The 25996-nt window shown below is 47.4% G+C and overlaps 1 protein-coding gene across 2 annotated transcripts in view; it reads right to left on the bottom strand.

Moving 5' to 3' along the window:
* The window catches only part of LOC146333997 (potassium/sodium hyperpolarization-activated cyclic nucleotide-gated channel 2-like), an 83732-nt gene that overhangs the window by 31623 nt on the left and 26113 nt on the right, over window positions 1–25996 (bottom strand). For both annotated transcript variants that reach the window (XM_084825389.1, XM_084825388.1), the window contains exons 2-3: window positions 11426–11849; window positions 1197–1358 (exon numbers count right to left, since the gene is read on the bottom strand). In XM_084825389.1, coding sequence (XP_084681515.1) covers window positions 1197–1358; window positions 11426–11849 — 586 coding nt within the window. The remainder of the gene's footprint in view (window positions 1–1196; window positions 1359–11425; window positions 11850–25996) is intronic.

Raw genomic sequence — 25996 nt, 5'->3', positions numbered from 1 at the left:
CCCCCAAACTTTCCAATACTGGACATAGAAACCTGTCATCGGACTGATGCCCTTTGCATTTGTGTGTGAGTCACACGCTTCTAAGCCCAATTTCAAAAGAGGCCATCTGAGAATGGCGGTTCATACAGAGATGCTATGGACAGCTTCCTTTTCCCGGAGCAGGCAATTCTGTTATCTTTGCATTGGGGGGTGGGGGAGAGAGATACTAATAATCCAAATCCCTGGGACTGCAGACTCTGGCCTCATCCATCAGCCAGAGACCCAAGGGCCACTGGGATGGCTTAGAATATAACTCTAAAAACACACATGAAGGCACCCAACACATGCATCCACTTAATTCCATTTTCCTCCTCCAACCCAACCAGCTTTTGTTTTATGTCAGGTCTTTTAGACTGTAAGCTTGCAGGCAGCAACAGTCACACTCCTGATCTTTGTAAGCCGCTCTGGCTGCCTTTTCGGCTGAAGGGCAAGAGGTCTAGGACGGATTCCAAAGCAAAAGGAGAAGGGGGAAAAACGTTGAGGAGAGCTGGAGATTTTGCAGCTGGAAGAGGGAAGGCAGGAGAATAAAGAGGCCAACTGTCATGTCTCCCAACCCTCGGCCTTTTCAGGCTACAGGAGAAGAGTATCAGTCTTGTATTCAGGGCCCTGCCAGCCAGACACAGCCCCGCCATTGTCCTCAGGCTCAGAGGATGAGTCCCTGGCAGACCCTCCATCTCCCCAGCCTCACAGAAGTCTGAGATTACAGAATCAGATGTGGGTCCTTTAAAAGGCCAGCCAGCTCCTCTGGATGGTGGCTGCCTACATTTGGCTTCAGCTCTCTGCTGAGACAACATCTTCTTGTTTCTAGCAGAGGAGAGCTCCAGCCAGCAATGCTCACACCCTGAGCTGTGCGTGGTCCTGCTGCAGTTGCTCTATATACAAGAGGGCTTCTGCCTTTCCCTCTCATGCTGTGCCTGATGCACTTCCCTTGACTGGACCCTACCTACCTAGCCCAACTTTGCCTGCCTTGACCTGCTGTTCTACTTGCTCGGAGCCTGCAAGATGAGCTTTGCTTCCCTGGTGGGCCTTGGGTAACCACAGAGCAGGACACCAACAGGGGCCAAGGCCGTTATTAGTCCTCAGGGAGGTCCTTGATGGGACTCAAGCGACAGAGCTGCACAGCTGCAGTGGGGGAATGTCCACCCTTCCTCACTCACCACCATGCCGTTGATGGAGACCCAGCAGTTGCTGGGGAAATCTTGGAGCATGGGCACCAGGAACTGGAGGCATCCGTCCCAGTGACAAAGAAGGAGCATCATCCCAATGAGGTTAATGATCCGCATCACCGCACTGGCCAGGTCGTAGGTCATGTGGAAGATCTGAAAGGAAGAGGGTTATTATTCTTTATTACATTTCTATACCGCCCCATAGCCAAAGCTCTCTGGGCAGTTTACAAAGATTAAAAACATTAAAAATCCAGTATGCAGAGGTTAAAACCATTTACATAGAAAACAAAGGAACAGACAATAGACACAAAGACAACATATATCTAAAAAACAACTTCAAGCAGTCATCCATAACCCCAACACAAATCCAGGATCAATTAAAACTCCTTGTATGCTGCCAAATGCCTGGGAGAAGAGAAAGGTCTTGACCTGTCAGGGTGGAAACTGAGCCCAGAGAGCCCAGAGCAGTTCTGATTCTGAGGAGGAACAGCAATCCGTGGGAGAGGGGCCAGCTCATCCCTCACAGGCACAGCAGCTGGCAGAGATTCCTCCTGCCAGCATTCCTGGGAGAGATAGTGACCCTGGCAGTGAGAGAGCGCTGGAGGGGGGCTTGCTGGATGCTCGGCGCAGACGCAGGGAGCGGCGCCAGATGGAGGGCGCGGAAAGGAGGCATACCGCTCGTTTAGCGCGCAAGCAACGGCCGTGTCCCGTGGAGCCAAGGGAAAGAGGGAGGATCTCTCCCTAGCCCATAAGTTCTGGGTCTTCAAGTGATTCTCCTTCAAATGGGGACCAACTGCCTACTTGAAGCTTAGGCCACTCTGCTGTTCCTTGCTTTAGCCGCTGGTGATTAGCATCTGAAAGAGTCATTAAGTTGTAAAAGGATTAAAGCTTTGAAAAGAAATCCTTTCATCTGTGTCTTGAGTTGGCTATTGGAATCTACTGAGAGAGGCCGCCAAGGGGCTCCTGACATGACCTGGCACCAAAAAAAGAACCATGTTGGCTCCAGGCGGGCCTCATTGGGGAAATCATTCCACAATTGGGGGGCCACCACAGAGAAGGCCCTCTCCCTTGTTGCCATCTTCCGACCTTCCTTCAGAGTAGGCAGCTCAAGGAGGACCTTAGATGCTGAGTGTAGTGCACAGGTAGGTTCATGTCGGGAGAGGCGCTCCGTCAAGTATTGCAGTCTGAAGCCAGGTAAGGTTCCACAGGCTAGAACCAGCACCCTGAATTGGGCTCAGAAACACACAATGGGTGAAATGAGAAAGGGTGGCCTTCTCAAGGGAGGGGAGCCACTGAAGAGCTGGAGCCCAGGCATTCGGATTGGGGGGCTGCTGCCATTACAGAATTGGAAGCCCCCCACATCAAGCCCCCCAACTCCCCCAAGCCAGGATCTCTCAGCCTGAACGCACATGTCTGCATCGACAAAAAGCAAAGGGGCCGTGTCGGCCGTCAGAAACCCCCCAACATGAATCAGACTTGGGGTTAATCATATTTTGACTAGGCCAGCTTGAGCTTTTTTCATCAGGCCAAAAAGTGAGCATGCTTTCGCGATTTCCAGACCTCTTCCGCCAGGCAAGAAGTTACAAGCTGCTCCCCCCAGGTTTCGGGGTGGGGCGGGGAGGCCAACCTCATGTTGAAATCTGCACAATCAAACCATGAGAGGGGCCTGTGGATATTGAAATCACTCCCTGCCACAGGCCCGGGGTCCCAATCCGGGGTTCCCTAGATGCCCCCTTTTTTCCTGCCCCCCCTTCCCCCCCCCACAAATTGTTTGGCAGCCACCCGGCTTTTGTGCAGTTTTTCCCCATTAAGTTGGAATCTCCTTCTTAAAGCTGAGTCACTGACAGTAAGAGCTTTAGAAGCTAAAATAGGCTGGTGTTTTTTTTTTGGGGGGGGGGAGTGGCCCAACCCCCTTTGCCACCACTGGAAAGAGGCCCCCAAGAGCTTCCTGGATACTGAATTAGGCCCTCCGGCTGAGAGCCGTTAAACACCCCTGCTCTGCCAGGTGACATGATTTCAGGTTGTACCAGGGCCTGCTTTAGGAGGGCTAGGATACTAGTCACCATTCTTAGTGTATTTCCTCATTGGAAGGGGACTCATTCAGAGAAGCAATGAACAGCCTCCCCCAAGACGGGTGAGTTGTTCTACAGTACGTTTCCACCGGGAGTGACTGAACGATCCAACCCTACCCTGCGCAGAGCACTAACAGGCTGACCAGAAGGAATCGAAGGCAGAAAACAACATCCTGCAGGGAGGTGGCGGGCAACCTCCTCCACTTGGTTCCCAGCAGCTTCTGTTGATGCGAGCGCGAGGCCCTGTCCATTATTATTCATCTGGAACCAGATTTGGTCAGGCTCAGAGGAGACCCACTGAAAGCACTCAGATGGGAGTGACTTGTGACTAAGCTAAGTCCCAGTCATTGCGAAGGGTCTACTCTAGCTGGGACTACATCTGGATCAAAGGCACAATCGTCATCCCTGGCCGGGTGACAATGTCATTTGAAGCAAAACAGTAAATGCAAATAAAGAAGCCAATTAAAGGTAATAAAACAACGCAGTTAGAACTGTGTGCCCAATTAAACCCACAATTAAGGAGAGAAAGGAAAATCCCGGTTTCTTTAAACAGAGCAGCTTCCCAAAACTCTTTCAGAGTACCAGCCATTATGATGGTGGCTGAACTCCAGGAAATGGCAGTGTGAACTCTTGGATGGTGAACTCCTGGAGATGTCTGGGAGGTGGCGTGAACACCTTCCCTGGAGATATTTAGCCAGAGGCTGCATGGCCATCTCTCAGGGATGCTAGAGGTGCTTCCCTACAGTGCAGGTCCTGCATTGAGAACGGGGTTGGACTAGATGAGCTCTGAGGTCCCTTCCAACAGATGAGCTCCATGCCTTCCTTTTCATAAAGAGACCTTGACATCAGGGGGAGGTGAGCTCTGCAGGAAACATTGTTTCTTTAACTCGGGGGGACTCCAACTCCCATCAGCCACAGGCAGCATGCAGATGGGCAATGATGGGAATTGCAGTCCAGCCACACTGGGACAGCCACGGGCTCCCTGCCTCTGCTTTAACTGGAGATGCTCAGGAATCGAGCCAGGGGCGGGCATGTGCTAGAAATTAGGCCCCAAAAGACAGGGCTCCACAGGAAGAGGCCGCAGCAGAATTCGAACCCAGAGGAGGAGGAATGCTCCTTGTCCCTCCAAGGGAGCTCTGCTCACAAGCGTGGCAAGATCTAAAGCTGTTCTGTAGAGCACAGTGCTGTGAAGCCGAGGAGAGGCAAGGGGAAAAATCACAAAATATCCTGGTCTTCTGATGAGGACGAATTAATTGTTCTCATATTCAATCTGCCTGGGGAATTACAGCCAGGAGCATCGGAGAACAGCTCTGCCCTGTGGCAGGGGCTTGTGGGAGGAACGGCCAGCGGGAACGGAGTGCCACATCTCACTCACGCACGCGTCCCTCATGGCATGGATTACAGCAGCTTCCCCCAACTGGGGGCCCTTGGACTACCACTCCCATCATCCACAGCCAGCTTTCACCGTGAGATCCGCCAACTGAAGCCATGAGCAAAACAAAGATGTGTCATTAGCGGCTCCGATGTCAGTGGGGCGGTGAATCCGCTCTGGGTTTCAGTCAGAACCAGTCAGAACTCTAAAGAAGCTCTCCAAGGTGCCTGCAGCTCCTTTAGAGTGCTGACTGAAACCCAGAGCAGGTTCATCACACCACGGACACTGGAGCCACCAGCCACTGAGACAGACCAAGAACTGAAGAATCCAGAGCCCAGGAGTTTGTTTTGCAGGGCCAAAGAACTGAAAGGAGCGCAAAAATCCAGGCCCCCCACCAGCTCTGGGAGCTCTAAAGGAGAAGCTCTCCACGGCACTTCTCATCAGGCGTTCTATTCATCTGGTGGCCAACCAGCTGCTCACAGGAAACCCGCAAGCAGGACACAAGCACAACAGCACCCTCCCACCCATGTTCTCCAGCAACACAGGAGTACTGGCTTTGATACTGGAGGTAGCACAGAGCCATCAGGACTAGTCCATAGCCTCCTCCTCCAGGAATCTGTCCCCGTTTTAAAGCCATCCACATTGGTGGCCAGCAGCACATCTTGTGGGAGCGAATTCCATAGCTTAACTATGCGCTGTGAAGAAGGGCTTCCTTTCATCCTTCCGTTCATCCCCCACCATTCAGTTTCGTGGGGTGACCCCTGTACTGTACACCATGTTCCAAGTGTGGTTGCACCACAGATCTGTATATGGTCAGCATGATCGTGGCTGTTTTGCTTTCAATATTAGACATTTTACTGTCAAAATATGAAAATACATCAGGCACACAGGTCAAATCCAGCCCCCCCCCCCCCGATTCTCCTGATGTCTCCCTTCCAAAAACACCAACTGCCTCAGGCTTTCTTCCTATTCTAAAAAGTTGAAATGCCTCTCCGAAGGCTGACTTAGGAGAGTTTTTAAAAATTATTTTTATTGAGTTTTAATCACATATTTTCAATGTAATCAGTGAGAACATAAAATAATTTCCAATCTAGGGTTCCTTTTTCCTGGCCTTGCCCCTTTCCCCAATCACGGATTGTTTGGTGACCTCCCAGCTTTTATGCATTCTTTTTTAAAAATTATTTTTATTGAGTTTTAATCACATATTTTCAACGCCATCAATGAACACATCAAAATATCCTAACAAAACACAGACATGACATAGGACATTCAATTACAGTCAACTGGGATTACAGGGGTTTCAACGTATTAATAACCTTATATTTAGCCACAGAAATCCTTCAGGGGTTTAAGGTTCAGTTGCAGTTCTCAAAATGTATCTCTCCATATCTGTCCAAGACTTGATGGGGGTTTTCCCTGAGAACTTTGTTTGTTGACCGAGTCTATGAATTCATACCAGATTGTATGGAAGGTGTCGGACCCTTTTCGTGGTCTTTGTGCCCTTATCCGTTTCGTTAGTTTTTCAGCCAACACAATATCCCAACGGTAGTTATACCGCACAATTATTGAGAGATTTGTAGACTCTTCCCAATTCTTTGCTATCAGTTGGTGAGACGCTACCGTCATAAAAGTCAGCATTTCTTTGTCTGCTAAATGTTCATTGAGGCCACTAAAGATTGATGGTAGTGACAACCTAGGATCCACGTGAACCTGACTTAGGAGAGTTGGCTATTAGTTGGCAGGAAGAGGGTAAAACTAAAAGATGCAGGCATTTTCGGCCCCACCCTTTATGCCTTTTGACCCGCCCCCTTTTGCCTTTGCTCTGCCCACCACTGGAATACCGCCCCCAAGAGGTTATCTGAAATGGAATTCAAATCTTGGGCTGAAAGATGTTTGAGACCCCTGTTCTAAAGCAAAGGTGGGATATAAATGTAGCAAATAAATACACTCATGGTTGTTACTGGGCTGGATTCCAGTTTAGTCCTACTTAAGAGTAGACACATTGAAATCACGGGGGCTTATGGCAGTCATGACTAACTTGTGTCCCATTGATTTCAAGGGTTCTACTCAAAGCGGGACTAAATCCAAACCCAAGCTCTTGTTTTCAGCGGTATTTGTGAAGGCTCGTCTTCAGATTTTCAGATTCAGATTTCGTCCTACTTAAGAGTAGACACACTGAAATCACGGGGACTTACAGTAGCATCCCATTGATTTCAAGGGTTCTACTCCAAGCTGGACGAAATCCAAACCCAAGCCCTAGTTTTCAGCACTATTTGTGAAGCCTCGTCTTAAAAAGCAGGACATAAATTGGTAAATAGTCATGAAGCACGCTGGATAATATGCGCGGCTTTGGCATTTTGGAAAGGAAGTAAGGAAGGAAAAGGGAGAAAACAGTAAGAAAAAGGAATGTTAAAGTATGGAAGTTAGTTTCACCTCGGCCAGAAGGCAAAATTCAGCTCTCTGTCCATGATGCTGAAATTGCTTTCCAAAGCAATTTATTCAAGTCCATGATTTCCACCCCCACCCCCCTCAAGCCTTGACATTTTATCCCTCATTAATAGGGTGAGAAGCTCAGTTCTGTCCACCAGAAGATGCTGACAAGGATGAACCACATTCAGAGAAGGTGTAACAAAGAGAATGGTGTCTCTCAGACAAATCCTACAGAGCAAAAGCTCAAAGGAAATATTTAGGAAAGGGGAAAAAAAGATGTGATGAAAAGAAAAGAAAAGAAAAGAAAAGAAAAAGAAAAGAAGGCTTTGGCCATTGGGCAATATAGAAATGTAAAATAAAAATAAAATTTAAAAAATCGAAAACCCCTCTAGGGAGTTCAAAGCAGCGTATGTTTTCTCCCCACCTTGCTCAATTTAAGCCTCACAACCACTCTGCGAGGTAGGCTTGGCTGCAAAAGAATGACTGGCCCAAAATGCACTTCACAGCCAAGGGGGATTTGAACCCAGGACCCACCCACCCCACAAAAAATCCAGGCTTGGTGCTCTACCCACTACCCCTGCTATATGTTGCATTTTTTATTTAAACCTAACAGTGGGACCTGCAACATTTTGTTACAGTGTGGATGTCAGTGTGTCTCCTAAGAGATATCTCATAATTTCTTCTATGGAGAATCCTGGAATCATATCCTGGAGAGGATGCAGCAAATGTCTCAGCCTAACCTACCTCTCAGCGTTGTTCTGAGGATAACCATGTACGTCACCTTGATCCCCCTGGTGGATCAGCCACATAGAAACTAAAGAGAAAGCCACATTTGAGCTCCCCAGTGAAAGCCGCAATCCTCTACCAGTTTACTGGGGAGTATGCCCCACTGAACACTATCGGACTTACTTCTGAGTAGACACGCATAGGACCGCACTGCATGTGTCCCTTGGACGGCAACCTTCAAGCAAGAATGGTGTTCGCAGTGCTTTACACAACCGTGTCTGAGGCGCAAAATCTTTTATTTATTTTATTTATTACATTTCAACACCCCAGCCAAAGCCCTCTGGGAGGTTTACAAACCGCCCAGAGAATCTGGGGTCCCTGCCCCAGACACCCTACAATCTGAGACTGATAGCAAGGTAGATAATGGAGAGAAGGACAGAAGAAAGGGGCGAGCCTGAGCTTTAAAAGACATTTAAAAATGGTTCTAGTCCCTGGGGAGGGAAGGACAAAGAGGTTATGTTCAAAATTTGGGGAGTGAAGGGTGGAAAGAAACCATTTCAAGAGAAAAGGGCAGATTTGATTGCTGCATCTGTGACCTTGAGTTCAAGTCTTTCTTCTGCATTGCAGAATGCTTTTGCTCATGCCATACGATGCCAGCCGGCAACACAGCCAAGATCACCTGCAAATGGCCCACCCCGATTCTCTCTCTCTCTTTTTCCCAGCGGGGCAGAAGGTGACTGATGGGGCAAATGGCATCATTTGTCCCCAAACCTTCCTCCAAACACAGCCGTTCCACAGCACACTGCAACACCAACCGTCGGCTGTCCATTGCCACGTTGACCAAAGAATGGCCAAGGAGGGACCGGCCCGGTGCTTGAGTAGAAACGGCACCACCTGTCCATGCAATGTGGCCCATGGTCCAAAAGCAATAGCAGATAAAATGTAAGGAGAGAGTTAAGAACTCAAGGACAACCTCGCCAGGAAGAACTGGGTGCTGCCGGGAAGCCCACAAGCAGGGCATGAGGGAAACAGGCAAACTGCCTTGGTCCTTGGAGGTTCCATCAGGTCCCGTTCCATGCCCATCTCCAGGGATCTGTCTAATCCCCTTTTCAAAGCATCCAACCTCCCGCTGTCCCCAAGTCTTGTGGAAGGGAGTCCCACACGCTCCTTCCACACTTCCCGAAGAAGGATTCTTCTTTGGTTCGACTCAAACCTCCCACCAGCCCATTTTTATTTTATTGACTTGGATGTATTTTTAGCCCACCTCTCAGCCAGAAAGCCTCCCAGAGCAGCTTACATGCAATCAGTAAAGCAGGACAGTCCCTGCCCTGACAGGCTTACAATCTAAAAAAAGGTAACAGCACGCAAGAAAAAAGCGATGGGGAGGGAAGAGGAAAAAAAGAAGCAGGTGGTCTTTCAGCAGGGCAGTGGGATGGTCCCACTTGCCCTCTCATCTTCTTCTGGATGACCCCTGAGTTCTACTATTAGGAGAGGAAGATGAAAAATCTTCTCTTTCTATACATTATACCTCTTGTCTTATAACCCTCTGACACATTCCACACTCAGCCACATTATCGAGCGGAACTTTTTAAAGCTTCAAGCGTCACAACCTTTCCTTGTAAGGGAGTTGCTCCAGCCCTGCAGACCATTTTGGCCGCCCCTTTCCCACCACCTTTGCCAGCTCAATGGTGCCCTTTTGCAGATAGGGTGAGACCAGAACCGCACAGAGGATTCCCAAAGACTCACGGGTGGAAACATGCGGAATGCTGAGCATTTGCCAAAAAGTGCTGGCCCTGAAATGGCCTGACCAATCGTCACAGCTGCCCTCAACTTTTCCACAACGCCCTCAGGATGGGTTGGACCACAGCTCCCATGATCCACCAGCCAGCCTGCATAGCTCTTCTTACGGACACCGCCATGCCCAGTACTTACATGCCACTCAGAGCAACATATGACAAAGAAAATCACAATAAAATGATGTCAAAGAAAATACAGTAAAATAAAATACAACGGAGGAAGTCCTAATGGGTGGGTGTCAGGAATGTCAGAGAAATCTGCAATAGATTGAAATGAGTTCAAATTTTTATGAATCCAATTTGCACACATGCTAATGCACATTAGAGCAAGCACGCACTGGGGCTGTTGCGCATTAAGGCAAGCGCGCACATGAGCCCGTGCGCATTAGCACTAACGCACACTTGCGCAAGTGGAACAAAATCCTTGTACATCCTTAAAAAAATCTGATTCAGTCAATGAGCAGATGATGGAGCGAAAGATGCCTGACAAGCCACAAAACACAGACGGAACGAATTTAACATAGTGTCTGCATTGTCTACATTATATAAAATACACATAAAACATCCTTCCCCAGTCTGGACCCCTCCAGATGTGTTAGACTACAACTCCCAGCACTTCCCAGCCAGCTCTGTATGCTACTCACAGCCTTCTGCAAATTGACTCCTTCTCTGCGGAACTCCCTGCCTGTTGATGTCAACATGGCTTCGTTTTTGGTGTTTTCTGAAGACATTTTTCTTCAAACAAGCCTTCTCTCATTGACCAACCACAGTTTTATTACAAGAATCCGATCTTAAGTATTTTAATTCTGCAGTTTGATTCTTCCCCCCAACTTTCTTTTATGGTTCACCACTCAGGAATCTGGCTAAATATAGGGCAGTATATAAATCTTATAAAGAAATAAAAAGAAATAAAATATTTAAAAAACAAATTCTTTTTTTTTTTTAAAGCAGAGGAATAGAACAACATACATCAGAAGAGGAAAACTCAAAAACAAAACACAGATTCAGTGGCTTTTTTTAAAAAGCCCTGAGAAAATTTGCCATTAGGATCTGAGCTCAATCCAATTTAAATTTACTGCTAGGATCTGAATCCAATCCAGTTTATTTATTTATTTACTGTACTTGTAAACTGATCAATAACCGAAGTACTCTAGGTGTCCAATACATCCAAAATACGCAGTACAAACATTAAGACAAAACAAAAAATTAAAAAGGTGCAAATAAAACCAAGATAAAATGGGCAGCAAAGAAGAAAAGCGTTGCAGCATCATAACACCAAAATAAAACCAGCAGCAGGATAGAGTAGAACAAAACAGTTCTTAAAATGGCAAGGAAAACCCAAAGATCTTCACCGAGCACTGGAAAGACCACAATGCAGGTTCCAGACAAGCCTCTCTGAAGAGGGCATTCAACAAACAGGGTACTACCACCAAAAAGGCCCTCTCTGTTGTAGCCTTCTGCCTTGCCTCATTTACACTTAGGATCCGAGTCTACCTTGCCTCATTTACTGTTAGGATCTGAGCCGGTTAGGATCTGAGCCTTCCTTGCCTCATTTACTGTTAAGATCTGAGCCGGTTAGGATCCAAGCCTACCTTGCCTCATTTAATGTTAGGATCTGAGACAGTTAGGATCCGAACCTACCTTGCCTCATTTACTGTTAGGATCCGAGCCAGTTAGGATCTGAGCCAGTTAGGATCCGAACCTACCTTGCCTCATTTACTGTTAGGATCTGAGCCGGTTAGGATCCGCGCCTACCTTGCCTCATTTACTGTTAGGATCCTAGGTGGCTGGGCTGCACCCACGACTGCAGCTGCCTCCTCTTACCTCTTCCCACTGGTGGATGTAACGGATAAGGCGAGAGAGCCGGAGCAACCGCAGGAGGCTCAAGATCTTGGTAAAACGGACAATGCGCAAGGCCCGGGCAGTCTTGTAGACCTCCGAATCGATGCCCTTCTCCACGATGAGAAAGATATAATCCACGGGGATGGAGGAGACAAAGTCCACCACGAACCAGGTTTTCAGGTACTTCTTCTTGATCCGCTCCGGGTCCAGGATGATCTCGGTGTTGTCCTCGATGACAATGCCCGTCCGGAAGTTCATCACCAGGTCCATGAGGAAGAAGGTGTCGGAGACCACGTTGAAAATGATCCAGGGTGCCGTGGTCTCGTCCTTGAAGAAGGTGATGCCCACGGGGATGATGATAAGGTTGCCCACCATGAACAGCAGCATGGTGAAGTCCCAGTAGAACCTGGGGGGGGGGGGAGAGGGAGAAAGGGAGAAAGGGGGAGAGAGAGAGAGAGAGAGAGAGAGAGAGAGAACGAACAAAGACGTGTCAGAAGGTCAGAATCCGTCAAATCCTGAGCGCAGCTGTTTGTCCATCAGCACTCTCGCAGGCCTCAGGCAGAGAAAACAACAATTCCACCAAAAACAAAAATCCCACCAAAGGCAACGTAAGTTTCTAGTCCTCATGGAGCTGAAGGCCAATTTAAAGAGGAACCTAGGAAGCTGCGTCAAACTGTTCACCCATCTAGCTCAATATTATTTGCTCTACCGGGCTCTCCGGGAGGGTCTTCCCGGTCATCTGCTACTGGACCCTTTCAATTGGAGACTTTGGGGAATTGAGCCTGGGACTTACTGCAGGCAAAGGAGGGGGGCTGGACCGCCAAGCTCCCGTCAAAGGCTACAGGAATGTTGCCGTCTACAAACTCCATTGGGCGGAGCATTTGGTATGCCAGCGTTCGCCAAACTGGCCCCGCACCCCAAATGCGAAGGGACTACAAACCCCATCATCTCCAGCCAGTGCTGGCCAGGGATGATGGGAGCTGTGACCCACCCCACACATCTGGAGGCCGTCAGATCAAGGAAGCCTTCTCTGTGCTGACCAGACTGGCTCTCTGGGGTTTTGAGTGGAGCATGGTCCCTTGTGTCACCTACCTGTGATCCTTCTCAACCGGAGAAACCAGGGCTTGAATGCAGGATGCTGCACATGGGGGCTCGAACCCAGGATCTTCATGCCAAGGGGCTCGACCGCCAGGTTATGCCCCCAACCCAAGAACTCCAGCCCAATGGGAAAACGTTCCCTTTGGGGAACGACTGAGTTTAACATGTCAGCATTTATTTTCGAAGGACGTGCGCAGGGTCCCGTCCCCCCCACAAAAACCCACCCCAAATAATTTATGCTTGCATCACGCATACAACAGTTGAGGGATGCAACCTTGCAGGCAGGCAGGTGCTCACACACCCAGGAGAAGTCACAGATCTCACGCAATCATATAAAAAACAGCATTTTATACCATGTTACACCGTGCTTTGCAGTTTTAATTTTTGTGAACTGCCCAGAGAGCTTCAGCTCTTGGGGGGTATAGAAATGAAATAAATAAAGAATAAAAATAAAATCTCTGACCTCCACAGCTGCAGTTGCCTTTCAGCAGGGCCCATTCACACGGTTAGCTGAGATCGAGTGGAGAACTCTGGGGACTGTGTGGACGTGAGAATCAATGCCAAATGTGGGAAAAGCCGGCAAATGTGCTTCTAGGCGCTGCGTTGATTGGGGGAAAGGGTTCAACGTGACCCCCTGGGTGGGGCCACCTTCAAAGGTCGATTTCTTTTAGAGACCAGGTGCTACCTGTCCAATCCCGCCCAGGCAGCTCAACGGGCTCCTGAGCACTCCCCCACCGTCATGAGGGCTAGTAACTTGGCCCAGAGAACAATGGGCTTCCAGAAGTATCTCGAGAGGGGCGCTGAACTCAGCATCTCTATAGCCTTCCCCCAACCTGGCTAGCGGCTGTGGCAACTCCTGCAGGTATGCTGGCTGGAGCAGGGACCAGCAGCCACGGAGATGCGGCACCACTTCCGTCCCAAGAAGGACGCCCACGATCTGCTCAGGTTGCCAGTTGCCCGGGAACCCCCTGAGCTGAAAGGAAGCCAACTCCAGTTAGGGGGAAACGGGATGCCAAATCGTGAGGCTTTAGACCTGTGTGTACTTCTGTGCATGGGAACTCTTACGATCAAGTCAACGCTGCCTTGCTCGTTCGATCCGACGGCGACAGACTTCATTTTATTTTTACTGATTATTACTTGGGCTTGATGGTCTTATAGGCCCCTTCCAACCCTAGTATCCTATGATTCCATGATCCCGCCTTTCTCCCTCTTGCAAGGAACCCTGGGCTGCTTACATGGCCCTCCTCCTTTCCAGTTCATCCTCCCAACAACCCTGCGAGGTAAGTCAGGCCAACAGACAGGGACTGGCCCAAAGTCACCCAGTGAGCTTCAGGGCCAAATGGGAACTCGAACCCGGGTCTCCCAAGTCCCAGTCCGACACTCTCACCACTACGCCATGCTGGCTCTTAAAAATCTAAATAAACAGACAAGTATCTTTCACTCCACATATCTTTCGCTCTTCAAAAACTAGGATTTCCATAAAATCGGCAGCTTTTAGCACCTTGCTCTTCCTGCACCAAATTCCCCTACACCAGATTTCCCCAAATTGGCACCCTCCAGATGTCTGGGGACTTCAACTCCCATCAGCCCCAGCCAGCCTGGCCAATAGCCAAGAATGCTGGGAGTTGTAGTCAAAACACCTGGAAGGCACCAGGCCTGGGAAAACTGCTTCCCTCCATAAAAAAGTGGTGATGGGCGATGCCTTGCCAACAGAGGCGAGATCCGATCTCGGGACACCCTGATCTGTTGCTCTCGAGCCTCTCTGGGCTCGGCCACCCCATACAAATGCAAAAGCCTGCAGCGATTTGGTTTGAAACTCTAGGCGCACACGCCAAGATTCGAGAATGCAACTGCAGCCTCCATGGGACTTGGAAGCCATAAGCGTCCATTTCCCGTGCGCCAAACTAACTCCAGATGCTTCTCAGGCACAGGGGGAGGGAAGGGAAGAAAGGCGAGCATGCCACATTTCGGCTCATGACTTTCCCCCAATGACAGTGCCTGCGTTCGAGGGCTTGCTGCCAGGGCAGCTACCAATGTCACCGCGACAGAATTATGACTTCAGGGGTGCTGTGTTGGGTTCTGGGTACCCTTTGCGGATTTTCCAAAGCAGAGGCAAACAGCCTGTCTCAAGCCATCAAAGGAACATCAGACAAATCTCGCTGGATCAGGCCAACCACCCACTGAAGCCCAGAAACAGGATGGGAGCATAACAGGTCTGTCCCGTCTTCTGCGTCACTTCAGATATTTGATGGCCACTTCCACGTCTCCCCTCAGTCTTCTCTTCTGCAGGCAAAACATACTTCGCTCCTTCAAGCGTCCTGGTTGCTGTTTCCTGGACATTATGCGCCGGTCTTGTCCAGGCCCTTCTTAAAACGGGGCGCCCAGAACTGGACACGGTTCACCAAATGCAGCCCAACTAACACAGAACGGAGAGAAACAATTCCTCCCCATGTTCTGGACACTCCACTTCAGTTAATGCCACCCAAGATTGCATTTGCTTTCATAGCTGCCGTGTCACACGGCTGGCTCACATTCACCTTGCGGTCTGCTGAGACACCAAGGTCCTTTTCCCATGTACACGGCTTCCTTCTAGCCATGATGAGCCATTGAGGGAGCAACCCTCTGTGAATTTGTCTAAGCCCCTCTTAGCCTGGGCCCCCAAGGCGGTGGCCACAGACACAGGCACTCACCAGCCTCTGAGCCCCCTCCTAATTTTTATTTAATTTTGTAAATATTTTTTTAAAACTTAAAACAAAATAACTGGGAGGCTAGCATGCCGCAAAGTAACCAGGAGGCTAGCATGCTGTGACTTCAACTCCCATAAGCCCCAGGCAACACAGCCAACGGTGACAAAGCCTGGGAGCTGTCGTTCAAAATATCTGGAGGGCATCGAGTTGGGGAAAGCCGTCTTTTAGCTTTACCAATGTGCCTCCTGGAAAATGTTTTGTGACCGGCCATGCCATTTGAGGAACAGGCAAGCCGCTCCCCCATGGTGGCTATTTTGTGAGAGCACCCACAACACTCTTTGAAAATTCCAAATGCACCCACCCACCAACCCGAAGGGGACCTCTGACCTAAGGGACTGGCGGCTTGTGGCTGTGAGTTCCACAGCTTAATCCTGCGGTATGTGAAAGAGGGCATCGTTTCGTCTGCCCCGAATCAAGCACCAATCCAGTTAATTGGATCACCCCCAAGATCTTGCCATACAAGAGGGAGGAAAACCTCTCTCTGCCCAATTAAACAATGCTTAATCTCATAAACCTTTATCATGTCCCCTTCCTTTCCGCCCCCAGCCACAGATTTATTTATGTATTACATTTATATCCCGCCCTTTTCCTCCTTAAGGAACCCAAGGCAGCGTACATAACCCTCCTGCTCTCCATTTTATCCTCACAACAACAACCCTGCGGGGTAGGTTGGGCTGAGAGTCCAGATTTCGTTGTCTTTTTCTCTAAACTAAAACAGCTCCAAATGCCCTTTCGCTGTTCTTCGTCTTCTCACATCGGAAGGATTCTCACAGTCCTGCCGCGTGCCTTGATGATCGTGGGGGGAGCGGGACTTTGAGGCCCCCGCAATGGGCAGGAATAAAATAATTTGCCATATTTTTATTTGGTTTCTCTCTCCCTCCCTCCCCATAATGTTTTGCACACTACCCACTCCCAATGGACTCCACCTTTTAAGATTTAGCTGTGCACTTTCAGACATTTAAAAATTACTTTAAAAAAAAGATACGGGGGCCCCAATCCATGACTGGTGGATCATGAATTGCACCGTCTTGCCTCCAGCATGAACCACTGCCAAATTATTGGGTCCCATTTAACAGATTGGGAAAACTGAGTCACTGGGGAGAGTTCAATTAACACAGCAGCAGCATTTATAGAGAGGACGCCAGAAATCAGGCACCGCCATTGCACAGAAATTACGGTCCCTCTCTCACTCCCCCCCTCCCCCCCCAGCACCTCTCCCAAAAGGACCACTGGCCAATCCAGACAAAGACTTGTTATTTAATACAGCATCCCACTGCAGCAGGCTACAGCCAAAAACAGCAGGCTGCGCCTCTGTGGGGGTCACCAGCACGGCGATGCTTTGTGTCCTTGGACAGCTGCGGCTGCCTCCCTCCCTGCCCCCGACCTGTGTTTTGTAAACTGACCCTGATTTGTTCGCTACAGGGGGTTGTGGGCATCTGGATGGAGAACTGGAGAGGAGAGGAGAGGAGAGGAGAGGGAGATTGATGACGGACAGGACGGAGGGAAATGCACACAGAGAGACAGAGAAGGAAGAAATAAGCAGGCAATGTGGAAGGAAGGAAGGAAGGAAGGAAGGAAGGAAGGAAGGAAGGAAGGAAGGAAGGGGTAGACAGGCAATAAGGTGGAAGGAAAGAAATGGTAGATGGGCAATAAGGAAGAAGAAAGGAAGGGAAAAAAGTAATAACAAGCAAACATGGAAGGAAAGGAATAAAGTAATAAGCAGGCAATAAGGAAGGAAGGAAAGGATAGACAGGCAATAAGGTGGAAGGAAGGAAGGAAGGAAGGAAGGAAGGAAGGAAGGAAGGAAGGAAGGAAATGATAGACAGGCAATGTGGAAGAAGAAAGGAAGGAAGTTAGTTTCAAAACAGAGGACAAGAAATGTGGAAGAAAAGAAAGGGAAAGAAGGTAGGAAATGACAGGCGGGCAAGGTAGCAGAAAGAAAGGAAAGAAGGGATGGAATTCAGATTTAAAATCGAGGATAGGCAATGTGGAAGGAAGAAAGGAAGTGAGTTGTACAGACAGGCCATGTGGAAGGGTAATACGGAGCAGTGCAAAAATCCAGACACCAGTTACTAAAGCAGGCTTCACACACACACACACACACACCCCACTGTGCATGGGATCAGGGCTGCCTCCTCCTGCTCTCGCACCCTCAGTGCCCCACTGCCCTCAGCAGCCCCTAGCCAGAGGATGGCCCCCCGCCAAGAGGCCTTTGAGCCGCCCTCCTTCCAATCCAGCTCCTGTTTTGAGCTAAGGAGGACAGGATGGATCGACTGAGGAAGAAATGCGAAGTACGAACCAAGTACGAAACCTCTGCTCAGATATGACATAAGGTTCTAAGAGGAGCTTAGCCCCAAAGGCTATTTCAAAATAGCCAGAGAGACCTGTGGGATCAAGAGCATGTGCAGAGCACCTTTCCTTGAATAGTGGACAGCAGGCACTGGATTGGGAGGGCAGGAGGGCTTCCAGCAAGAAACCTGACCAACCCACACAAAACAGCTCAAATGTCAAACTCACTGCAAAAGAACTGAACCTGTCTTAATTAGGGGAACTTTTCCAAAACTGGGGATTTCAAAGTCGGCCGCTACTCGTACGTGATCTAGCATTGAACTTTGGCAAATAATACACAAAACGATCACCAGCAAAATGCATCTGATTTACATCCATATCCGAAAGACCTGGGTTCAGTTTATGCTCTTCGGGTTATTCCCAGCCAAGTTTATGGGTTATTCCCAGCCAGTTTATGGGTTTATGCTCTCCGAGTTATTCCCAGCCAAGCTTATGGGTTATTCCCAGCAAGGTTAGGCTCTCCGGGTTATTCCCAGCCAACTGTGGCGCCTAGGGGGCGGGGGGAATGGTTGCAAAGTAGAATGTTTAAAATATAGATTTTGTGAAAATAAAAATAGGATGCCAAAAGGGGTCGGGGGGAGAATGGAAGGATCCTGGCTCTCCTTCACACTATGGTGCTAACCAAAGCAGCAACAGAGGATGCTAATGAGAACATCTCATTTGGGCGGGGGGAGCAATTTAAAATTGATCCATACATCAATTTTAATATACCCCTCACATAAGGCTGCTGTGGTGGTGGCGGTTGGTTATTATTATTATTATTATTATTATTATTAATATATTATTATTATTATTACTATTACTATTATCATCATCAACCCACCCTTTTTTCCTCTTGCAAGGAACCCAACATCGTTTACATGGACACCAAGGAATCTTTTCCTCAAACAGGCCCCCTCCAAACCTATTGGACTTCAACCCCCAGCATCCCCAACCAATATGGCCAACATGCCTGGAGTCCAAGGCATCTGGGGGGCATTTAGTTGGGGAAGGCCACTGCAACAACAAAGAATCCTGTGGCAACTTAAAGGCTACCATATTAATTGTGGCAGAAACACATGATGGCATTTCGCACATTTTCATGGGGGGAGTGGTCGAAAACTCAAATCCCCACCCCAGAATGACTACTGTCACACCCTACAGCCAGGGTGGGTAACCAGTGGCCCTCCAGATGTTGTTGGACTACAAACCCCATCATCCCTAACCACTGGCCATGCTGCCTGGGAAGATGGAAGATGGAGCCCAACAACATCTCTCCCTCCCTCCCTCTCTCACACACATGGGCAACCTGGTGGCCTCCAGATGTTTTGGACTACTACTCCCATCACCCTTGACCATTGACCATGCTAGCTGGGATATCTGGGGGTTGTAGTCCAAAACTTCTGGAGGCCACCAGGTTGCCTGGTATTACAGAGTCTCCGGTCAATTTTCAGCACCACAGACAGCTCCCTATAACACACTTGCAAGTTGGTGCAATCCTCTGTGTGTATAGGGGGATGCTGGGATTTCTGGTCCTTTTCTCTGTCTAAACACACATAGGATCACGTCCTTAGAGTCCTAACCATGCTCTGCAGAAGCCGCCCTGTGGGTTTGTTGGGTTTTGCGTGATTTCAGCAGAACCCCCCTTTCCACCATTTGTGTGGAGGGAGGGCTTCCTTGCAAAAAAATTTTTAAATTCAGGTTATATTATATACACATCTGGTTTTTGGCCCCTAAAAAGGGACCCACAAAGCAACTTGCAATAAAATACAGTCACAGTTCAAAGGTTCAGCCCTTCCTCTGGTGATGTCACCCTCACTTGCTCTCAATTGCCCTCAGCGATTAGTTACAGTCCAGTGCATGTTTATTCGGATGTTAGATCCCATGACATCCAACAGGATTTGCGCACAAAATAAGTGTGTTTAAGGTCACTGCTTTGACTAATTCGGCTATGGAGCCTCAGCTATCAGGCGGTATAGAAATGCAATAAATAAATACATTTATCTCTAACGGAGTGGAGCCAAACTAGCCCCCTGTTTCTCTAGGGAACTGGCAGCGATGAAGCGAATGAGACGGAGACTAGAGCGATGTTGGCGGAAAATAAGGAACAAGTCTGATCGAACACAGGCCAGAGCTTATCTGAAAGCCTGCTCCGTGGCAGTGGGGGCAGCAAAGAAGTCTTTCTTTTCTGCCACCACTGCATCTGCAGGGAGCCGGCCAGTGGAGTGGTTTCAAGTGGCCAGGGGCCTTCTACATCCTGCCCCACATGATGAAAATTCTGACCACTCAACAGCCCACTGTGAATAATTTGCCCAGCACTTCGCTGATAAAATCGCTCGGATCCGTTCTGACTTGGATGCTGTAGTTGATGCAGATCCTGTGGATGTCACTTTGGCTCCTGCTTGTTCAGTGTTGATAGATTCTTTTCAATTTGTGCAGCCCAAGGATGTGGACAGGATCCTTGGAGCGGTGAGAGCCACCACATGTATGCTGGATCCTTGCCCCTCCTGGCTTCTTAAAGAGGCCAGAGAAGGACTGGCTGAGTGGATAACGGGAGTGGTTAATGCCTCTTTGGAACGAGGTATTGTTCCATTATGCTTAAAAGAGGCAGTTGTGAGACCTCTGTTGAAGAAGCCTTCCCTGAATCCCACCATACTAGATAACTATCGTCCAGTCTCTAATGTACCATTTTTGGGCAAGGTATTAGAGCGTGTGGTGACCTCCCAGCTCCAGGGGTTCCTAGATAAAACGGATTATCTTGATGCATTTCAATCTGGTTTCAGGCCTGGGTATGGGACAGAGACAACTTTGGTCGCCTTGGTGGATGACCTACGCCAGGAACTGGACAGGGCGAGTGTGTCCCTGTTAGTTCTGCTGGACCTCTCAGTGGCATTTGATACCATCGACCATGGTATTCTTCTGGGACGCCTCACTGGGATGGGACTTGGGGGCACTGTTTTGCAGTGGCTCCATTCCTTCCTAGCAGGGCAAACTCTGAAGGTGGTGTTGGGGGATGCCTGCTCGACTCTGTGGCAGTTAGCTTGCGGGGTCCCTCAGGGTTCTGTTCTGTCCCCCATGCTATTTAATATCTACATGAAACCGCTGGGGGAGGTTGTCTGGAGCTTTGGAGTTCACTGCCACCAATATGCTGATGGCGCCCAGCTCCACTACTCCTTTTCATCAGATTCCAAGGAAGCTGTTTCTGTCCTTAACCAGTGTTTGGCATCAGTAATGGACTGGATGAGGGAGAACAAATTGAAACTTAATCCAGACAAGACAGAGGTGCCCCTGGTCAGTCAAAAGGCAGATCAGGGAATAGGGATTCAGCCTGTGTTGGATGGGGTTGCACTCCCCCTGAAGACTCAGGTTCACAGTTTGGGGGTGTGCCTGGATTCAGCCCTAAGCCTGGATGCTCAGGTTTCAGTGGGGCCAGGAGTGCTTTTGCACAGTTAAAACTAGTGCGCCAACTGCACCCGTTCCTGGAGATGTCTGATCTGGCCACGGTGAAACATGCCTTAGTTACATCCCATTTGGATTACTGCAACGTGCTCTATGTGAGGCTACCTATGAAGAGTGTTTGGAAACTGCAGTTGGTCCAAAGAGCTGCTGCCAGACTGCTGACTGGGGCTGGCTACAGGGAGCATACAACTCCCCTGTTAAAACAGCTTCACTGGCTTCCAGTCTGTTTCTGGGCTCAATTTAAAGTTCTGGCTTTGACCTATAAAGCCCTGTATGGCTCCAGTCCAGGTTATCTGAAAGACTGTATCCTCCCTTATGAACCTGCCTGTGTCCTGAGATCTTCTGGGGAGGCCCTTCTCTCAGTCCCACCATTGTCACTGGCACATTTGGTGGGAACCCAGGAGAAGGCCTTCATGGTGGCTGCCCCACAGCTGTGGAACACCCTTCCCAGGGAGGCTAGGATGGCTCCCTCCTTGATGTGTTTCCAGAGGCAGACTAGAACATTCTTGTTCCAGCAGGCCTTTCAGACATAGTTGGAACCTGGGGGTAAGCTGCTAAAATGCTGTTTTAAAATGCTGTTTTAACATTTTAATATAATTTTAATTGTATTGTTAATTTATATTTTAACTTTTGTGTATTTTCATATGTTTTAATTGTATATGTTTTAATTTTTGTAAGCTGCCTTGTGTCCCAATACTGGGAAAAAGGCGGGGTATAAATGAATATAATAATAATAATAATAATGATGGTGATGATGATAATACATTCTTCCCTTGGTGTCACCCCTTGAGCAACCCCTTAAGGAACTCTTGCCTCCTTCAGAGTCCCACCTTCCTTCTTTTACCTTCCCCTTCCCAGTAACGTGGGGTTTAGGCTGTAGGTGTCAGGTGACTGATATAGGGTTTAACTACAACAGTTTCCTGCAAAATTAAAGAAAGCAAATTGGAGGGGAGAGAACGAGAGTGCCAGGAGCCTTGCCAACGCCCAGTTGCCTCGTTCACCCCACCCGCAGGACGGGAGAGGAAGGGGCGAGGAGAGAGTGCAACAGCGGCAGCGAGACCAGCTGGAGGGGAGACCGGCTTCCGGGTTGCTGCCCGCATAAAAGCAGCGCCTGCAGCTGAGGCCAGTGACACATAGAGTGAGGCGCTGAGTGCGGTGCACTTAGAGCCGCACTTGGAGCTGAGCTGGGGGTTTAACTGACTGACCTTAAATTAGCCTATGCTGTAAGCTGAACTCGTAAGACTAACGAACGGATTCATTAATTTTCTAGGACTTATCACTGAGGATTTATAAACTTGTAAGACTGATAGAAAGGAATATATTGAAGTGATTATTACTGATGACTTTAATTTCTAACAAATTCCTCACATTTGATATTTTTTGCACATTTGAATAATTTTGATGTTAAATGAATTAGTTGCGGAATTAACTGTTATAACTGTTATAAATTGAATGGAAACAGGTCTTAAATTTGGGAAATCCCGTATTTGAATGGAAACAGGTCTTAAATTTGGGAAATCCCGTATTTGAATGGAAACAGGTCTTAAATTTGGGAAATCCCGTATTTTTTAGGATGGGGAGGAAGGATTAAAAAGCAGAAAAGAATGAAGATGAAGCAGGAACGTCTAGTTCATTAGCAGAAGAAATCAAAGCACTCATAACTAAATAATTTAAAGAATTTGAAGTGCATGCCATAAAAAAAGTTAAGGAAACTGAGCAAACATTACTGAAAAAGATAGAAGAGAAACAGAAAGAGGGAGAAGTATCACTAACAAATCTGATTAAAGAACACGAGAAAGAAATATTATCTAAAATAAGTGAGATATCTACCACAGTTAAGGGGTTGAAACAACATTTTGTAGACACAGAAAAAACACTGAAAACTCATAATGAAGAACTTGTATTATGGAAAAAAAAAACAAGTGACCAGAAAGGATTTCTTCAGGAAATAGCTGCTGAACAACATGATTCTAAAACTGAAATGGTTAGATTAAGAGTAAGAACAGAACAATTATGAGACGCAGAAATGTAACCTGAAACTTAGAGGAACAAAAGAAGGTCTAGAAGGACAAAATCTTACCAATTACTTAGAGGAATGCATAAAACAATTTCTTGAACCAGATATTTTATTTTATTTATTTAATTAATTAATTAATTAAACTTATTAATCGCCCATCTGGCTGGTCACCCAGCCACTCTGGGCAATGTACAAAGTGTGTAATAAAACAGTTTAAAACAATAAAATTCTACAGTAAAAACACCATATTTCTAAAATACCCTAACCCACCCCAAATGCCTGCCTGAACAACCACGTTTTTAATGCGCAGCAGAAGCTCATTAAAGAGGGGGCATGAGGGAGTTCCCTAGGGAGGGAGTTCCACAGAGTGGGGGCCACCACAGAGAAGGCCCTCTCCCTCATCCCCACCAGTCCAGCTGTCCTGGCTGATGGGACAGAGAGAAGGCCATCCGAGGCTGATCTCATTGAGCGGCCTGCCTGGTGTTGCTGGAGGCGCTCCTTGAGATAGGCTGGGCCGGAACCGCATAGGGTTTTTAACGTCAATGCCAACACCTTGAATTGGGCCCGGAAAACAACTGGTAGCCAGTGCAACTCCTTCAGCACCGGGGTGATGTGATCACTCAGGCGGCTGCCTTTAATTAGGCGAGCCACCGCGCTCTGCACCAGCTGCAGCTTCCGAACCATCTTCAAGGGTAACCCCATGCAGAGCACATTGCAGTAGTCTAGACGAGAGGAGACCAGGGCATGTACTACCGATGGGAGCAGATGGTCGGGAAGGAAGGGGCGCAGCCGCCGTATCAGATGGAGTTGATACAGCGCTGTCCGGCTCACAGCTGACACCTGAGCCTCCACGGACAGCTGGGAGTCTAAAATGACCCCCAGGCTGTGGACCTGGTCTTCCAAGGGTAGCCGTACCCCATTCAACACCAGGTCAACATCCCCCTACCTCCCCTTGTCTCCCACCAAAAGCACCTCAGTCTTGTCAGGGTTCTGCTTCAGCTTATTCCTCCCCATCCAGCCACTCACCGTCTCCAGACATTTGGACAGGGATTCTACGGCCAGCCCTGGTGAAGATTTGAACGAGGGGTAGAGCTGCGTGTCATCCGCATATAGCTATTTGCTATACAATAGAAATAGAATCAGCCTATAGAATTAACTCAGTTTATGCAAAACGTAAGCAATTACCTTGGAACATTTTTGTTAAATTTACCAGTCTTAAAACTAAAGAAGCCATACAAAAAAAGATCTGGTTGGGAAATACCTTGAAAACTGATGACAAAGTAATTCAGGTTCTCTCTGACCTACACCCTGAGACACTGGGAAAAAAGGAAAGACCTGAAGTTTTTGACAATCTCTTTACAAGAAAGGAAAATTAAATATCATTGGGGAATCCCATTTAAATTAAATGTTTGGATGGGAAAGGAGTGGGTTATGGTCCAGACAGTGGAAGAGGCAAAACAACTTTTAGAGATCATTAGGGATTAACCAACAGCTTCTGTAAACCCCTCATAGTTTGACTGTTTCTATCTGCTTGGTTTCCTATATAACATCGTTAAAATATTGATATTTTTTCTTGTTTTTCTTTTTTCCTTCTCTTTCTTTTTAGTAATAAAAAATGTCAAATAAACTTTAATAAAGAATTATATCTTTGAATGTTAAAGGATTAAATTCCCCCATTAAAAGGAGGAAATTTGCTTACCTATTGAAAAAAGAAAGAGTGGATCTGATATTTCTCCAAGAAACTCATGTTAAAAAAGGGGATGAACAACTAAAGAGTTTAAATTTAGGGGAAGTTTATTTTGCTTCAGCAAATAATTTAAAAAGGAGAGTGGCCATTATAGTCCAAAAAACCCCTCTCAAATTAAGTTTTCTGAAGAGATAATTGATCCAGAGGGCAGATTTATTTTTGGTACTATATATTGGGGAAGTAAAACTTATTTAGTAGGATGCGTGTATACTCTGAATAACAATCAAAAGGAGTTTTATAAAAAATTGAAACAATATAATAAATGCTAATTTGGACAAAGAAGTTATTATTGGAGGGGATTTCAATGGAGTGGTCAACCCTCAACTAGACAGATCATCTTTAAGAATCTGCAGCAGTAAACTGCCTGATGGTTTTATAAAAAATCTTTAAAAAGAACATCTTACTGATGTGTGGTGATATTTAAATCCTCAGGAGAGAGATAATACTTTTTTCTCTCCTCCTCACAATTCTTATTCAAGGATAGATATGTTTTTTGCCTCTCCCTATATAATTAAACAAGTATGATCTGTATCAATAAAACCATATATATATGCAGACAACTCTCCTATTTATGTAGAATAGCTGTCTGGAGAAGAGTACTTAATAAGCAGGAAATGGAGGTTAGGTAATTTTATTTTGCAAAATCAAGAAAATGTATCGGACTTAAATATTAAATTAGGTGAATATTTTCAATTTAATAACACTTCTGAACTAACAAAATCAACCATTTAGGAAGCTTCAAAAGCTTATATGAGAGGATTGATAATACAAAAAAACATGCTTCCTAAGGAAGCAAAAGGAAAAAAAACATACTGGACTTAAAAAATAAAATTCAGAAATTAGAGCAAGAACATAAACAGATGTCAAGGTTCCCCTGTTGCCTACTGAATACTCCAATAACCAAAATCAACACTCAGACAAAAGGGCTGCTTTCCAAGGCTTTAATTCCATTTATCCTAATGAGGCATACAGATGCTAATTGCTTGAGACTCAGAGGAACTACAAAGGAACAGCCATCTAGGGGTTTCTAAGGGTTAGGACATCAGTTGATCTCCGTTTGGGAAAAACGGGCAACTCTCTGAACTTAAGGGGTGGGAGGGGAAGATCTCCCCCTCTCCTGTGGGGCCTCAGGGCGCAGCTGTTGACGTCGAGCCAAT

Source organism: Heloderma suspectum, chromosome W, assembly GCF_057233095.1.
Source record: "Heloderma suspectum isolate Gila_16-S chromosome W, 16-S_ref, whole genome shotgun sequence".
In the NCBI taxonomy this organism is placed as follows: domain Eukaryota; kingdom Metazoa; phylum Chordata; class Lepidosauria; order Squamata; family Helodermatidae; genus Heloderma; species Heloderma suspectum.
Note: the sequence above shows the minus strand (reverse complement) of the source record. Positions and strands in the feature narration are given on the sequence as shown.